Consider the following 13,043-nt stretch of genomic DNA (forward strand, 5'->3'; position numbering starts at 1 on the left):
TCAAAAAGTTTTAAAGCAGTGGAAAGGTCTAAAAGGAAGAGGAGTGGAAAGTTGCCTTGTGAGTTTGTTCTGAGTAGCCTATTGGCCACTTTAGTTGAGTGTGCAGGTCAGAAGCCAAATTGAAGTGATTTTTTGATAATCCCAGGGTTCTCTCTTAAACGTATGCAGCGGCAGCCTTTTCCATGAAATGGGGATTAGGTAAGGCTTAGTTGAAATAATTCTACTTGTGTATTTATGTCAAACTATATACAACTACATTATTGATTTTTCTTTTTAGCATATACAGAGTCACAGTGACCCAGGCAGCATTGAGTTAACAGTCAATATACTGACTATGGGATACTGGCCCACCTATACACCGGTGGATGTGCACTTACCAGCAGAGGTAGGCATGGCTGTGCAAGCAGTACTTTTTATATTTTTACTATGTAGAGCTCTGTATGTATAAGACAACATTAAATTACCTTTTTTGCTTTTATATTTGTACATCCTAAAAATTTTCATCATCACTTGGTGAGTTAAGGAGTTAATAATGTTACCTTGTTAAATTGTGTTTACTTAATGAGTTCTTTTTACTTTTAATAACCAGTCATGTATGGGTACTTTTCCTATGGTTGGGTAATTAAGTGAATATTTATACCATTTGAGTACAAGGTTCTCAACTCAACTCAAGGTCTATTTCATAATACTACTACATCTATTGCATAATATTCGGATGTATTTAAAGGCATACTTCATTTTCAATGCAAAAAATGAAATAGCCTTCACTTTTAAGTTGCATTTTAACGTAGTGGTCAGGTAACAATTTTCTGCTAAATTTTCTTTTTAAAATGGTGATAATATACTAAAAATATACATTTGATGAAAGATATCAATATCATTTGACAAAACCTTGTAGCTGTTACAATTTCATTCTGCATGGCCTCTTTTACAAAAAAAATTAAAGGAGTACTGAAGTACCATATCAGATCTTGATAGGCAAAATATTTAAAATCAATTCAAATTTTTTATTGATCTACATCAGCAGTCGCCAACCTTTTCAGGTCTGCAGACCACTAAAATCACCGGCTCCCGACCACACATGTGCAGGGAGCCAGGTGTCACTCAAAGGGGGAGAAACCTCCCCCAGATCTGAAACTGCAATGGGAGATCGGGTGGGTTGTGTGCAGCCCGACCACCTTTTGGAGCCTGGGAACTGCGCGGGAGACATGGTCTGCAGCTCTGGCCGGTGCGTCCCCCCAGCGGGGTCCTTTTGCTGACCAGAGCCTCGGACCCTCAAAACTTTCTCGCGGACCAAGGGTTGGAGACCGCTGATCTACATCATGTAATTTGTTGCAAAAACAAATTGTTGAAGACTGTAAGATCAGTCTGAACAGTCAATTAAAACCAAAATCACTAACCCTCTGAGGGCTAAATTCAAAATGACAGAATTCAAATTTAATGAAATCACAGAATGATTGAATTTGCATGAATTTTATTACTCTTATAATGTTGCTTAGTAGTGTTTATGGCCTCCTTGTGCCTTTATTCACTCCTGACAACATCTAGATATGCTTCTTGTTGAAAAGGCAGATAGTAACCTGGAGGATGTCCATTCTTGACCTGAATCAGGGCATCAGGGAGCCCTTGCTCAGTCTTTGGCTTTATTTAGCGAAGTCAGATGTGATGGTTCCATTACGTTCTATTAGATTGAAGTCTGGGGAACATGGGGCCATTTAATGGCATCAATAACTTAGGAACTGCCTACACACTCTCTGGCAACATGAGGCCAGACATTTTCCTGCACCAGTAGGAACTCTAGCTCCACTGCCATCAAGGTACCATTAGCCAGCATCAAGACTGTGAGGTCCTCCAAGGAGATATGCTTTCCCAAGACCATCACTGTCCCCTTGTTAAACTAGTCTTGATGAATGATGCTGAAGGCAGCAGAATGTTTACCACGGTATCTCCAAACCCTTTCATGTCTTTCACATGTGCTCAATGTGAACCTACTGTCACTTGTGAAAAGAATAGCAAGCTAATTCTGTTGTTTAGAAACATACACAAAACACACACATACCTTCAGTTCCTCTTCATACAAAAACACAGATACTAGTCATTCTGCTAGACTGTTGATCTACAGCTCTCCTTCTGTATACATTACAGCATGTATGGAATTGCCATCCTGGAGGAAATAGACTAACTGTGCAATCTGAATGTGCTCCAGGTATGCCTTCATGCTACTGTACAGTACCAGTAGTGTCAAGAGCACAACTGCAAGACTGATCAGTCAGGAAGAATGAGACAGAGATTTTGTTGCAGGGTGAGAAAACACCCCTAAATGTAGAAGTTTATACATGTAATAAAAGCTAGTCATTGTCCAATATGAATTTCTTTGTTTGTATTTACATTACATATAATATACATTTGAGTAAAGTTTACATTTTGTATGCAAACTCTATAATTATTTTTTCCGCTGCTGTCACATACTTGCTGCATTTCAGTTGACTAGCATAATTAAGTGGTTTGTTGAACCAGGAAAACAGAGGCTAATGACAGTGATTTACCAAGGACTCCTAGAACTGTATACACATATATTTTACACTGGTCAGATAAAATTAACAGGACTCTGAGAAATAGCAGTACATATTGCAATCTCCATGTGCTCTGTTCATGTTCAATATTCTGTTATTCTAGAATAATTATATCAGAATCCCAGCTTGGTTTTGGGAAAAGCTGCAGTTTATTATGGTCTGTCTTAACTTTCTCTTTCAGATGGTGAAACTTCAGGAAATATTTAAGACTTTTTACCTGGGAAAACACAGTGGCAGAAGATTACAGTGGCAGTCAACATTAGGACATGCTGTATTGAAGGCAGAGTTTAAGGACGTAGGTGCCATGTGATATATTTATTCTTGTCTGGTGTCACTAGTGTGCTGTGTTGCCTTGAGCTAATAGCATATTTTCACACAAACATTTGACCCAGCTACTGGACACCAATGCAGTATTTGACACCTTATGGTGCTGGTGTGTGTCATACTTTTTTAACCATTTCAGGTCACTCGCCCCTTTTTAACACATTTTCCATATGAGCCTGTTTATTCAGTAATACCTGTGTTATAACTTGAGATATGATATCATACATGGTAATACATCAAGACAGGCTGTCTTGAACTCTGTTTTTCAAGTTGTTTTAATTCACATAACTACAGGGAGAAGTAAGGAGTTCTACTCTTTAGTTCAGTTGACACTATTTTAAACCGCTGTGAGTGACATTCTCTGTTTATTTAAAATTACTGCAGACTTGCCATTTATTCTAGGCATGCATGTTTATGTCCCGACCGACAGGTGACTGTCTTATCCTGGGAAATCAGTTTTCACCTTTGTCCACTAACTGGCCCGATAAGTTGGTAATCATCTCCAGTCACTAGCTACATGTTATACTGCAACTGAGTGCCACAAATGATTAACAGTTGGGTTGACATTTTTTGTTCAGTTGATCATTGTATGTATTTCTATAAATGTCTGCAAGTAGCCAATATTCTTGCTAGTTGGTCACTTTTGGGAGTATGATTGTACTCTTTCTCTGAATTTCTTTTTATCCTTGGCAATTGTTTACTAATCCGTTGTTTACTAGTTCATTGGGCACTCAAACAAAACTAAAAACATGTGTTTGGCTTTACTATTGTAGAAGAAAAAGTAAACATTTGTGGTGTAATTTATGTCAGTTTTTTATGTATATCAAACTGGTGCTGTGGCCTTTTACTTTGCTTTTCTGCCTTTTCAATTAATTAAATTTAGTGAGGACCATGTTTTCCTCTAGTTGACAGAAAACACCTGAATATAGCTAAAAGCGTACCTAAACTCAGAAATTTCATTTCACATTAAAGGGTGGACAACCCTTTTATGTTAAGTAAAATTTCAGTTAGTTTAGGTTTTTTTAAGTGCAACACCTTTTTTTTTTTTTTTTTTTTTAAAGGGTGCAGCACCGCCCCCTAATTATCGATTGCCTAGGCAATCAAAAATAAATAAATGGGCGCGCAAAGCCTCCTGTTATACCTATGTCATGCATCTCAAGAGGCTCCTTGGATGCCCAGGCATGCGCAGAAGGAGCCTTTTGATGAAAAGAGAAAAATTTGCTGATCTCACACATAAGCAGTGAGATTGGCAATTTTTTTTTTTTTTCAACCTATGTCACCCGATCTCACACCTGGGTCAGGTGACGTAGGAAGAAGAGGCCAAGATGGCGTTGCCCGGACTCAGAGACAGATACCAGGATGCCGCGGGAATGGATGAAAGGCTGCGCCCTGGGATTGAAGGTAAGTGTATTTTTTAGGCACTTTTCAGTTTAGTTCCTCTTTAAGTCTACTTAAAAACCAATAAAGAAACTCGTGTTATGTGGGCTATAAAATATTCCTTATTATACAGGATATAAATGTAATAAAATATCCTCAATGTACTTGCAGTCCATAGTAGTAGGACCTCATTTTAAGCATGCCCTTGAACCATTGGCCATGAACAAAAATTGGACAAGCTGTTCAATAAACCTTATGTTTAGTGAAAAAAAAGAAGTCTTCACTCTTAACAGTGAAAATGGCTGATCTAAAAAATGTGATTGATCTGACCAGACCACTGCTCCACAATCAAAATCTGAAACTCACATACCCATTGTAGGCACTTTCAGGGTTAACCCTAAATGGGCACCCTAAATGGTCTGTGGGTATAAAGCTGCAAACTTAGATGCCCTGCTACTCTGAAACCTTTCTCCGTTTTTCATCAATTTGTGTTACAGTGGCTGAGATTGAGCGAGATGGACTAAGCTTTTAAACTGAATCTGTGGCAACAGAAGTAGGGTAGGTTGCTGTTGGTGACTTTAGGGTGCAGACTCAAGGGCTCTCATTCTATTTATGGTTTTAATGCCAAGCATTACAGCCTTTCAAGTATCGATCCCCACTGTGTAGGTGTGCCTGCCTTCTCATACCTTTTAGTTTCCTTTTAGCAAACTGAGGTCCTGTAATCTTGTAATTTTTCTCCGCCTACTTTCTGTGACTAAAAGTGCTGCCTGCTTATGAACACACATGATTTCTACGTAATATGGGGATGCTGACAAACATAGTCTGGCATCTACTTCTCTGGTGATACATGATCACACATAATTCAGCCCTCACTGGCTCATTTCAGATTTAACCACTTTGGTTCTTTATGCCGTTTTATTTCACTTATTAGTCAGATTTGCTATTAGAATTTGCCTCATTCAACTTCGGGATTAGTTAGGCTGTATAGAAAACGAAGTAAATTTATGTGTAGACTGTTGAATGAAAATGTGTGCTGTTATGCTGATAATCTGACTTCACTGCTTTATTAATATGTAGATTTTTTCCATTAAAGTCAGAAGTCCTTACCCGCAATCTTGTTTTTGGTTACCTAACAAAACTGTGGAAGCAAGAGGGTCAGCATGTCACGGCCATGCAGTTACAATTTGCAAAATGGGAAATCAGAAAGATCAGGCTTCTGTTGCCCCAAGAAATCAATTCAGCAGTGGCAGCTCTTATATGTCTAACCTGCATTGCTAATTTTTATGCTTATCTAAAACATTTTTATAAACCTTGACAAATCAAGCTTAAGCATATGCTGATCATAAAATCATGAACCAAATCATGATTTGAGAATACATTCAGTAAAAATGCTTGTTAGAACGATCCGTAAAATAACAAAATATTTAAATAAAAATAGCAGCACTCTGGCCTTTGCAGCGCTAGGTCCCAGGTTCGAATCCCGTCCAGTACACTACACCTCCGGGTACTTTGGTTTCCTGTTACATTTCAAAATCATGCAGTTAATTGGCTTCCTCCCAAATTGACATTAGACTGTATGAAAGACATGACTATGGTAGTGACATTAGATTGGGAGCTCCTTTGAGGGACAGCTAGTGACATGACTATGGACTTTGTAAAGCGCTCGTAGTATGTGGGCGCTATATATATACTATGTAATATTAGTAAAATACACAAATGCTGTTTTTTTCTGTAGCTGGTGATCTACTTTACTTTAAATGCCCGGGTTGGGAGTTTTTGGAGGTGTTTAGGGATGAGGCCTATCTTCAGTAAAAGATGGAAGATTACTTCTATAAATCCCTAATGCCTATTTATGACACCGGTCCACTATCTCTTTTAGTCACTAACCTAGAACGAATATCATATCTGACATCCATATCTGCCAACTAGTTTCCAGTCAGTGACACAAAGTTTGGAAACGAGGGGCAGTAAAGAAGTAGCTATGGCAGCCTCCAAGCTACTTTAAGGAACAGAGTTGCATGTAACTTTAGCTGCCTAAAGGTCTGGATCTCCTGACTGACATGCAGTATCCACTGAAGACAAACAGTATGAACACTAGTTTTACTTCCATTTCATGACAACAGTATTGCAGTTGCTGAACCTTCTTCTGTTTAGCTCAGCATTCTATTTGTCATTAAGCATCCTATGCAATTTTCCTGATATAGAAACTGAAAAAATGTTAGTGCATGCTAGTAAGGTACAGTTGGCAGCTTTTAATAATTCAGCCAGCCTCTCATGTCTTTCACAATACACCCCGTCATGTGATACTGGTTTGCATCATGTTACACAAACCACTTAACCACAGCCTAATGATAGAGAATTGCACAAAAAAGTTTCTCAAGCAGTGTTCCATACCAAAACCAGCAGGTTAACATTTGTCTAAATGCCATATTTAGTCATTAGTCATTTTTACTTAGATATAAGATACAATGCATATATCTAAAATAAGGATAAATGTAGACACACATTGTTCAATATTATGGATATATACAGGAAAACAAATTTCCCAGATATAGCTATACATGGAAAGGTCTGCTTATGTGGTCACATTCCTTTACAGTACAATTTTCACTATTTCCTCATGAGATATAAAAAAACATTGTACATTTGTTAGCATTGCGAATGACCTGACCTTTTAATTCTTGCCTCATTATCTGGTTTCCCACAACGCCTAATAATGTACTAGTAACAAGACTATTTGTAAGCAGTGGAAATGAATTTTTTGCTTTGACCTGCACTTTAATTATCTTTATTACACATTATTTTGGCAATGTCTAATGGTCAGACATAATAGCCTTTGACACACTCTATTATCCACCTACACATTTAATGTTTGTCTTGTATTCTGGTATCACTTCTGGATATAAAGCTGCTGACCTTCACAATGAAATCTTTCTCTGTGTTTTCTGATGGTCACACACACACACAGTCAAAAGTAATGACAAAGTTGGCAGATTGCAAAGTGTGGATAATGGTAGTGTGGAATCCGCATTGCAGTACACATTATAAAATTACTTTATTCTTCTGTGTTATGCATGGGCCAAGACATGTTATGATTTTCTAGACCTTATAACAGATAGCACGGGACATAGGCAAAGAGAAATATTTGCAACTGCTGCTTTTTTAATTTTAATACATACATATATGTGTATATTTGCATTGCAACCTGTGTATGTCAAAATGTTTAATGTATGAGCTATAACCCAAATGGTATGCAGCTTTTAACAGTTTAGAAGTTCAAGATGTTGATAAAGCACCCTTCTGAAAAAAATGTTTCTTGTATTTTTGGCTGGTTTTCTCCTTAATATTTTGAAGGGCCTTTAAATATCAACCGTTAAAATTGCCATATATTTAATTCATGTTTTTTACTGTCTTTTCATCCATTCATTTCCTACAGGAAAAGAAAGAGCTCCAAGTGTCTTTGTTTCAAACACTAGTCCTGCTTATGTTTAATGAGGGGAATGAATTCAGCTTTGAGGATATTAAAATGGCTACAGGAATAGGTGAGGCTGTTTTGTCATTTTGAAGCATGATCATGGCAACAGGTTCATAATATTTCTACTGAACATACTGGCCAAAATTTAAATTTAAAGTTCTAGTTAAAAGTGTGGTTGAGTATGCAAGAAAGTTTGTTTATCTTTTACTTCCTGTAATATTATATATAACATACATACATATATTCTTTTGAAATGTTTTTTCTTATTAAATGTTTTAATTGTATGCCTGTACAGAGGATAGTGAGTTGAGACGGACTCTGCAGTCACTGGCCTGTGGGAAAGCCAGGGTACTAAACAAATTACCCAAGAGTAAAGATGTGGAGGATGGAGACAAGTTTAGCTTTAACACAGACTTCAAGCACAAGTTATATAGGATCAAAATCAACCAGATCCAAATGAAAGAAACGGTGAGCATTGTTTGCCAATATTTTATGTTTGTTTCGGTTGATCAGTATAATATCTTTCAGTAGTAACAGGACAAAGTTTCATTCCAGGTGGAAGAACAGGTTAATACCACTGAAAGGGTTTTCCAGGACAGGCAGTACCAGATCGATGCAGCTATTGTGCGCATTATGAAGATGAGGAAAACTCTTACACACAATCTTCTTGTGTCTGAGCTTTATAATCAGCTGAAATTCCCTGTAAAGGTAAGCAAGGCTTTGCCCGTCCTTTTATTACATATGTTATCATGTTTTGTGTTCATGGCTCATGCTGCCAGTATGTATTTTATTGTGTTTTTTCTCTCTGTACTTCCTGGAGGCGGCTCTCGTACTCCAAGCTGCTTTAAAGTAATTATTACTACTTAATATTTGTGTGACCTTTGTTGCATAAGGATTCACCTGCCTAATCATCTACTTCATATATAAACACTGAAGACACTGAAGAAGTCGGCAAACAGAGATAATTACATAAGCTGCTTCATGAGAAGTCATTCTTAAAGCTCATTTTTAGGCACACTCTTTGCAATATACTTCACCTTTTCCCTTCTCCGCAACCTCGCTTCACATTTTAAATGTTCCTTGATCCTAGGGCCTTAGCATTAACTTGTGAAATTGTTTGGTGGAGCAGCTGTGACAAGCTTTCTGCACCACAACCTATTCACTCAGGATGTTCTGTAGAGAAGCAGAGCTGGGTGACACTGAAATTAAAGCTGGCCACACAACATGCAATTTGATTGTAAAATCTGTGTTCAATCTCCTTTAGAGTTAATAAAACTTTGTAAAGTGAGGACAAGCCTAAAGAGTGGGGTAATTTTGTATAAATCAGGCAGGCCTTTGCACTACATAGTATATGGTAGATCTAAAAAAGCCTTGTTGCAGAGGCATTGGATCAATCTATACTGACAAGTAGGTTTTGTAGACTGATCACTTGGGGCACAAAGAATAGGTAAAGGTAAATGGTTTTCAACAGGAAGTCTAGAACAGCAAATGTAAAGACGATTGCTGTAGAATGGAGATAATACACAAATTACATTTGTATAATTAGGCCCTTTGCTGCTTCTGATTACATTTTGATTTCTGCTGGGAATGCATTTTAATGGGTCAGTACTAAGAGGAAGGTAAGAAGAAAGATTTAGTATAGTATAATAGGGACCATTTTTTTTTCAGTACAGCTTACCTAACAGTGGCCCTGTAGTAGTGTGGCTAAATTTTAGTTACCTGACCCTTTGTCTGACCAGGAAGTTGAAAAGGTTACATACTACATGAATGGTGAACACTGACATAAATATTGTTAGCTTTATAATATTTTGCAACATTTGTAACATATTTTTTTAAATACACCATTACTAAAGTTATTGTCAAATAACCCTGGATCCTTTTTGATGCAAAATCTTATTAGTCCACTAGGTTTAAAGGCTGCAAGATCTGAATAATGGATGTGTCGATTTCCCCACATTTTACTATTTCTCCCAGTCACTCCAACCATGTGGAACCATTAGTTAGGCTGTTTTGTTTCTCTTTTATCTGATTGTCAGTATTGGCAGTGGGGGTTGTGCAATGGTTTAAGCAATATCCCAAAATTGTGTTTCTTTTTAGCAATGATATTACAAAGTTGTTCCCTTTTTTATTTATTTATTTTTTTTGTACACAGGAAATAACTTGCTGAACTTAACTACTGTGTGAGCATTCTAAATTTGCCAGTATATGCTGAGCAAAAAACTCTACTTATAGATGGAGTGAGGAAAGATTAGAACTCCTTACTTCCTAACAGTGGTAGGAAGTAAGGAAAAATGAGCAATAGGTACAAAAATAAAAACACACAGAGGCAAATCCTTGGATACCAGTTAAAACTCTTCATTTTTTTTTCTTCCAGCCTGGAGATCTGAAGAAAAGGATTGAGTCACTAATAGACAGAGACTATATGGAAAGGGACAAAGAAGATTCCAAACAATACCATTACCTGGCATAATGAGTGTGCCCAGGGCTTTTATAGTGCAATGAATAGATACATAATCGGCATTCATCTATGGTTTAATGTGAAAGCAGTTGTTTTGAAATCTCCTTATTATTAAGCCTTAGTAATGTCAGTCTAGCATTTTTGGTTGTTTGAATGTTTAAAGAATGTTTTACCAGTTAATTTGACTTATGTAAACCATATTTCTTTCTGTTTCTCTCATCTGCAGTGACATCCTTTTACTTTTTTCTTTTAATTCTTCTGCATTGTTTTGGCTCATTTTGTACATATTCACCACATCAAATGATGGGCCCTTAATGCTGCAATGTCTATTACTAGCTGAAGAATGCAGGTTAACCTATTCTATGTCATCTAAATTACCTGGCAATTTAAACCTGCTGTGAAACCATCTTTCCCTTCTATAACGTATATCCTGTGCTATTTTGCAAAATATTAAAAGACAGAAATAAAGAGAAAAGTGTTAAAACACAATGAATTATTATTGGAAGTATTTTTATTTGATGCCAATTATTATATTCATGTAGCCACAGCTTCCATTTGCCATTTAGATGCAACTTTGGTCCAGCTTTTTTTTCCCCCAAGTCACTTAAAGATGACAGAAGCAGAATCACAATGCTGGTACAGGGGATGATTTGTAATTATTGATGTCATAACACTGCAGATTTAGGCAAAATTAAGGGGTTCAAGAACACAGCACAGTGTTCGTTAGGCTGTGCTCTAAGTGGGTGATTAATTAAGGTCATTCTTACTTTCTACACTAGAGCATCCTGGGAGCTCATCATACAGGTCTCTTTACACTGCACATTACATGTAGTGAACATTTTTGCTGCCTTGAGATAATTGACCTTAATTAATCATTAGTATCCGTGCACTTTGTCAGATTGTAAAAGGAAAGTTTCCTAATAAATAAGTTATTGTGGTTATTTTCTGAAAAGTTTCAATATGCAATTTATTAGGGCAAAAGATGTTTGAATGAGGACATTTGTATAATGTAAAAAATGAGTATTTGCATTTGCTAATAAAAGCTATTTAAAGCACTTATGACTTTATTTTACGGTACAGTGAAATCTGGTGCCTTAGTTACAGTGTCATTTAAATGCATAAATCTGCTACATGCTTTATTCCAGATGGGAAGTTCTGTACTGGAAAAGGGAAGTGAATGTTTATAGGTAATCTGTCACTGCCATATATCATTGATGTCAAAATATGTGGACGTCCTTGGGCCCATTTACTATAATGACATAAGGAGCTCTAATTTTTTTTCCCCTACACAGATAAATTTGAATTTTACCACAAACTAAGAAGTGCCTACATTGCAAGTTCTTTTATCTGAAGGAATGCCACTTGCTTGTAAATCTGACACATGACTAGTGTGAAACTAACCTACAAATACATTGCAGATCTGTGTAAATTTCTGCAGAAACGTGGTTAGGTCTGGTTAAATCTTGGTCTGCTCTTCAACTAGTTCTTGCCTTCAATGACACAAATAACACATAAATGCTGAATATTTAGTACTAGTATTATTTATTTTATTTTATATTTTGTACTGCATTTGGCATCTGTAACAAATGCCCCTAGATCCCTGACTTATGTGAACTTTGGCATGCCCATGCTCCTCTACTCCTTAAAAGTCATTTAGTGCCTACTATACGGTGAAAGAGGGAAATCAAGGACACTGCAGAACTTGAATGGGTTTGATAGATCCCAGACCACTGGCAGGATGATTTGTGCATAAATTGATGTTCAACTAATTAAAAGCAGATCTGGTTTTTGGAGGTTATGACAATTTTTTTGAAAATGTGTTACAAGATAGATGTCTTGTACTTTCTGCTTGCAGAACAGACAGGTCAAACTGGTGCTTTATTGAATTAAATGCAGTCTTCTAGTTCCTCCTTTATGGTGCTTCATAGTTTAAAAAGTTTAAGTGAAAGTAAGGCCATATAGGTAATGCTGCTGCTCAGTATTTCAAAAAGGATTCATAGCACCTTTTTCTTCTTGTTGGAAGTTCCATGTGTTTTTTGGATGTAGATTACCAAAGTGCTATAATCTTTTTCTGAAGTGAAAATGGTGCTGCTCTCAGTAGATCCTTTGTGCCCCCCTCCATCCTTTTAAAGATTGTTTTCAGTAAGTTTGGCTCATGTTTGAGAGTGAGAATCCCACAGTGGCCCACTGGTAGACTGCTACATCCATTCCCCCATCAGCAGGCCGATATCACTGCAGATATTCTGCTTCCCAGCATTACAAAAAGGAGAAGAGTTACTCCATAGAATCATGTGCAACTATTTCATGTTTAGGCTTGCAAAAGCCAGAAGAGGATTTCCTAGGACAAATGAGTAATATTTTACCATTTTTAGCTATAGTACTAGCTGCTGTTTCCAGTGCAATGAACAATAAAACCATGCTTGGTACTGCCTTGAGCTCCTGCGTTGCCAGAAATGTATATTATTACTTCCCAATGAAATCCCATTGTGAATTTGTAACGTTTGTACTAATATGAATGTAATATTATAAAGCAATATATAGTGTCAATCTAACAAACATATTGTGTGACTTGACCGTTAGTAATCTCCATACAACAATAGACTGTCATCACACGCCAGTTTTAGGTGCTGTCCAATATGGCTCAATCATTGCTTGCCCATTTTTATTAGGCCAGTCATTTTTAACAAGGGTTCCATGGAACCCTAGGATTCCTCCAGACTTTGCCAGGGGTTCCCCAAGCTCCATAGTTCTAGAGCCAACCCAACTTGGCATGAAACAGAGGTCCTTTTTATCTGAAAAATGTGGCATTCTCACCACTATGGTATGAAGGACATTC

At 37.0% G+C, this 13,043-nt stretch overlaps 1 protein-coding gene across 1 annotated transcript; it reads left to right on the forward strand.

Moving 5' to 3' along the window:
* The first annotated feature begins 240 nt into the window (after window positions 1-240).
* On the forward strand, window positions 241-11,262 carry LOC140331519 (cullin-4A-like). The gene is made up of 6 exons (XM_072412590.1): window positions 241-385; window positions 2,755-2,868; window positions 7,711-7,816; window positions 8,045-8,217; window positions 8,305-8,457; window positions 10,124-11,262. The coding sequence occupies exons 1-6, from the start codon at window positions 335-337 to the stop codon at window positions 10,217-10,219; spliced, it is 693 nt and encodes a 230-aa protein (XP_072268691.1). The 5' UTR covers window positions 241-334; the 3' UTR covers window positions 10,220-11,262.
* Window positions 11,263-13,043: the final 1,781 nt, after the last annotated feature.

Source organism: Pyxicephalus adspersus, chromosome 1, assembly GCF_032062135.1.
Source record: "Pyxicephalus adspersus chromosome 1, UCB_Pads_2.0, whole genome shotgun sequence".
Lineage (NCBI taxonomy): Eukaryota > Metazoa > Chordata > Amphibia > Anura > Pyxicephalidae > Pyxicephalus > Pyxicephalus adspersus.

What these genes read in the sequence shown, in the direction of transcription:
- LOC140331519 (XM_072412590.1), top strand. Translation starts at nt 335, where the DNA reads ATGGGATACTGGCCCACCTATACACCGGTGGATGTGCACTTACCAGCA. An exon ending in TGAAGGCAGAGTTTAAGGAC is followed by an intron (nt 2,869 to 7,710) that starts GTAGGTGCCATG and finishes CATTTCCTACAG; the next exon opens with GAAAAGAAAGAGCTCCAAGT. An exon ending in AGATCCAAATGAAAGAAACG is followed by an intron (nt 8,218 to 8,304) that starts GTGAGCATTGTT and finishes GTTTCATTCCAG; the next exon opens with GTGGAAGAACAGGTTAATAC.